The 4,886-nt window shown below is 42.9% G+C and overlaps 1 protein-coding gene across 1 annotated transcript; it reads right to left on the minus strand.

Annotated features, from left to right (window-relative positions):
- Window positions 1-491: 491 nt before the first annotated feature.
- Window positions 492-3,933, minus strand: zic1 (zic family member 1 (odd-paired homolog, Drosophila)). The gene is made up of 3 exons (XM_030123919.1): window positions 2,694-3,933; window positions 2,061-2,224; window positions 492-1,649 (listed from the first exon to the last, which is right to left on the minus strand). The coding sequence occupies exons 1-3, from the start codon at window positions 3,652-3,654 to the stop codon at window positions 1,452-1,454; spliced, it is 1,323 nt and encodes a 440-aa protein (XP_029979779.1). The 5' UTR covers window positions 3,655-3,933; the 3' UTR covers window positions 492-1,451.
- Window positions 3,934-4,886: the final 953 nt, after the last annotated feature.

Raw genomic sequence — 4,886 nt, forward strand, 5'->3', positions numbered from 1 at the left:
AAAAAAAAAAAAAAGTAGGGGGTCGTGTGTGTGTCTGTGTGTGTGTGTGTGTGTGTGTGTGTGTGTGTGTGTGGTGTGTGTGTGTGTGTGGGTGGGGGGTGGGGGGTTGGATTGAATTTACTTATCATGAAGTGTCGGAAAAGTTGCCATCATGTCGTGACAGGGCGCTTAAAACATAATACAACCTTTAGCTTTAAATGAGCTGTTGCCTCTCTCTCTCCCTCTCTCTCTCTCTCTCTCTCTCACACACACACACACACACACATACACAGCCTATACACACTTGCAAAAGCATGCACACAAACATAAACATGCAGTTTTACAAGCCAAATAAATGCAGCATAAAATAAAACTGTGCAGATCTGGAGAAAGGGGGAGTGGGGGGTATGGGGGGTTATTATTCTTTTTTTTTTTTTTTTCTTTTTTTTTTTTGATGCACCACAGAAATGATCCACCTGAAACACTAATAAAACCAATGAGCTCCAACGCAGTGGATTATGGTATTTTTTAATCCTTTAATATAGTACGAAATGTATCCAAACATTTTTGTAAACTAAATTTTACATACGAGCGCATTTCTCCATAAATACCGATCATTTCTAACATGTTACCGGTCCTTTACATGCGGATAAATATGGAAAATTGAGCTACTTACATGTAATAATACTTCCTTTCAGACAAAGCAATTGACAGAGATTTTATATTTATCACGTACATAAACAGATTGACACGGAATTTCAGGCTTTCACTACACGATTTATCGACATGACATTAAATAACAACAATGATACTGTGCTACTCAAACTGGACCTTGGACGAAAATGTTGCACTGAATAGGCTACAAAAGCACATTAATACTAAGAGTCGGTTAGGTCGACGTGTAGACTGTAGTAATACTGAATAATTCACATTTGGTACACAACTATAACATTCTTTTCAATGAAGTCTATTCATCGCAATATTCTTAAAACCATCTCATTTCCATATATCTAGGGACCACATTTTCACAAATTCCCTTAAACTGTGATAGAACTATTTACAAAATAAAATATTAAATTTTTTTTCAACTTGGTGAAATCCTTATATGTACAAAAAAATTCAGGCCTCTACCCGCAGATAGCATGCTTTTGGAGATCTCTTTAGAGCAGTCAGTCTCTCAGTAAAAATAAAGACTCAAAGAAATATTGAGGAGGAAGAGGAGGAAGAGGAAGGGGAAGGGGTGGGTGGGAGAAAAGTTTAACTTGGTGGCTGTCCTCGCTTCCTTTTGTCCATGCATTGGCTTTCATTGACATTAAGACAGCCTTTCATTGATCGCTTGGGCCTCCCGTGTTTTCTCAGTCCACGTCACTGGCTGATATTAGAAAGTCTCTGATTCCAAGCAGTTTTTTTTTTTTTTTGTGTTTAATTCTGCAGTCTTTTTTTTTTTTTTCTTTTTCTTTTCTCAAAAATATTTACACGTACCATTCATTGAAATTTGACGACAGCGTGCTGTGGCTGGCTGTGTGGTGGACTGCTGAGGCTGCTGGTGATATGGAGCTGCTGCTCTGGTTCTCTGTGGACGGTGATACTATAGTGGGTGGCGTGGACGACTCGTACCCTGAACTGGCCGCTGGAGATGGCTGCGATCCTGCATTGGTGGATTCGTGGACCTGCAAAAAATAAAATAATAATTAAAAAAAAAAAAAAATCCAGAAATGTGTTTATGTTTTAAAATTATATATTAAAAGTGCACGATTTAAAAAAAAAATAATTAGAAAAAAATCTAAAACAATGCACCCAAAACATTGTCCTCATTAAGATCTTAATCTGATTTTGCGGTTGAAGGGAAAAAAAGAAAGTAAGTGTCAAGGCAAATTAACTTCTGCACCTCTGTTTCTTCATGAACAGGGAATAAATTCTTTTTATAGGTGCTTGTTTTTTCTTTCTTTTTTTTTTAATTTAATTCTAGCAGCGCTGTGAATTCACAGCTTGCAACGCACATTTTATAAAACAGAGAAAAGTGAGTACAGAAAGAAAACAAATAAAAACAGATAAAAATAAAAACACCAAGCCTCATTTACCTTCATGTGTTTTCGGAGAGAGCTGGGATGTGTGTAGGACTTGTCGCACATTTTGCAGAGATAGGGTTTGTCCGACGTGTGGACGTGCATGTGTTTCTTGCGGTCACTGCTGTTTGCAAATCGCCTGTCGCAGCCTTCAAACTCACACTTAAACGGCTTCTCACCTAAATAAAGACAAATAAATGTAACGTTAAGCACGATAGGGTAGGGGGGTGGAAGAGGGGGATCGGACAATTCCATGTCAGATAGAAACAATAAATTAATTATGGATCAATATCGTGCAAAAACACTTAATAATTGTTTGATTTATTTTACAATTCAACCTTTTACTTTTTTTGCTTCTGAGCCTGCAAATTAATTTATACTACCCCACTTCCACTCATGAATAAATTCAGTGAATTAAATCACAAATAACAGGTTTTATATTAAACAAAAAAAAAAACCAAAAAAAAAAATCAAAACAGCAATAACAGCCGGTGAAATATTTTATGTCGACAACTGCACTGAGTCACATGCCAGTGCACAGACTCGAGATGCCTAATAAATAATAACCCGGATCGCATGCATATTTTGGATGGATATTGTCAGCATGGATTCGGCTTTAAATAAACTATTAGTCTGTGCGGCTCTTACCGGTGTGAGTCCTTTTGTGAATTTTTAGATTTTCCGATCGCGCAAATACTTTGCCACAGCCGGGGAACGGACAAGGAAAGGGCTTTTCTCCGGTGTGTACTCTGATATGATTTACAAGTTTGTATTTGGCTTTGAATGGCTTTCCTTCTCTGGCACAGTCCTCCCAGAAGCAGATGTGGTTCGTCTGCTCCGGTCCCCCCACATGCTCCACCGTCAGATGGGTCACCAGTTCGTGCATGGTGCTAAAAGTTTTGTTACACGACTTTTTAGGATTTGTCAACTGCTCCGGTTCGATCCACTTGCAGATGAGCTCTTGTTTGATGGGCTGCCTCATGTATCGAAAGAAGGCCCCTGCTCCGTGGTGCGCGGCCATATTCATGTTCATGGGGCCGTAGCCGTGGAGCTGGGTCGATGCGTAATGGTCGGACCGTGGGCTTGTAACGTGGCCATACTGGTCGGCTCGTCCGTACATGTCCCCCGAGAAGCCCAGCCGCATCTGGCTGTTGACCACGTTGGAAGACGCGTGGCTCGCCGCTTGCTCGTGGAGCCCCGGGAAGAGCAGGTGCCCCGCTGCATCTGAGTGTCCATGTGGCCCTGCGAAACTTCCGGAGGCGAACAAACTGTGCTGAGCCCCGGCGGCGTCCCCGAAACCCCGATTTCTGAACAGAAAGTCCCTGGTGGAGTTGAAAGCCGCTGTGGAGTAAGAGCCAACGTGGGTCGGGTGGTGGTGGTGTCCCAGGGCGGCTGCTGCGTAACCGGGCGCCTGGGAGGAAAACGCCGTCTGTCCGGAGCCAATATCGTGGGAGCTGTGGTTTATTTTGAAGGCGCCCATCCCATCCGCGAATGGATTTATCCCCAACGCCACTTCTCTCTCTGTGACTTCGCCTGTTGAGTGATGCCGTGAGGAGCCGAAAGTAGTGACTCCTATGGTGGGATACTGCGGTCCTGCGTCCAAGAGCATCTTCAGTCTAGACTCGCCGAGACGACTGAGAGCAGAAATCAAAAAATCACGCACAGATATTCTTCCTCCTCCTCTCTCTATCTCTTGGACCTCACTCGACTGAGCAAACTCTCAAATCCACCGATTTTCTGTTTACTTTTTAAGACGAGAGGAATTCCCCTATACCGCTCATCCGATGCACACGCAAAACCATGTATACATGCAATATTGTCTTTTGCGGTTTATCTTCCTGTGGCGCAACTTTCACCTCCTCAGTCAGGCGGTGAGCTCTAGACTGATAGTCGCAATCATTCCTGCAGATAAATGAATTGAAAAGACAACACAGTCCAGCCCTGATGAATGGGAGAGGAGGGGGGCGGTCATGTGACCCCGGAGCCGCCCGTTCATTGGTGGAGCCCCTTTCCCCCCAATAACATCCACTCACCAAATAACAATCCACGGTGCAGGGCCCACACTTCTATTGGCCTCTTTGCATCATCAGTCCCAGATATTGTGAGATTGCTGACTGTGAATTTGGTTAAAAGGCGGAATAAGAGCAAAACAAAAGTTGAGGAGCACAAAATAACAACCGGCCTGGTAAAGAGTCCAAGCACCTTCAGAAGGTTTAGGAAGCAAATGTGTCACACTGAAAGACTGCACATCTATCTATCTATCTATCTATCTATCTATCTATCTATCTATCTATCTATCTATCTATCTATCTATCTATGATTATTAGAGGCAGGAGGACTTCACAGGGTGGGTTCAAACCTGAGTGGACCCTCTTCATGGTGCTCAGGTACAGGTGGCACATGTGTAGGAAGACTAGTTAAACTAGTTAAACGTGTTCACAGTGGAAAACCCACGACCAATCCTGGAGGCTGACTACTGGTGTAAACTTTACCCACTGTCATCGCTCTCTTTGAAGGCCTGTTATTATCAACTTATCCCTTTCACTTCGGACAGATTGCACATAACATTTTGTTGTCTGACTGGAGTACTACGTGTTTTGTGGTACTATATATGACTCGAACACAGTCCAGTGGAGCTCACACCAGTGGAACATCTGCGCTTTAGATTTCCACATCATCATGCTCCCTTTGCATCCCACGTTCAGAGAGGTTACCTTGAATATATAGGCCAGTATTTAACTTGGATCCACTAGTATGCCTAATGTATCCATCACGGTTTGGCTGTGCTTGTGCAACTTACTCACTTTTGCAGGCCACTGATGCATAGCCTGTGTGTAAAAC

Source organism: Sphaeramia orbicularis, chromosome 20 (assembly GCF_902148855.1).
Source record: "Sphaeramia orbicularis chromosome 20, fSphaOr1.1, whole genome shotgun sequence".
In the NCBI taxonomy this organism is placed as follows: domain Eukaryota; kingdom Metazoa; phylum Chordata; class Actinopteri; order Kurtiformes; family Apogonidae; genus Sphaeramia; species Sphaeramia orbicularis.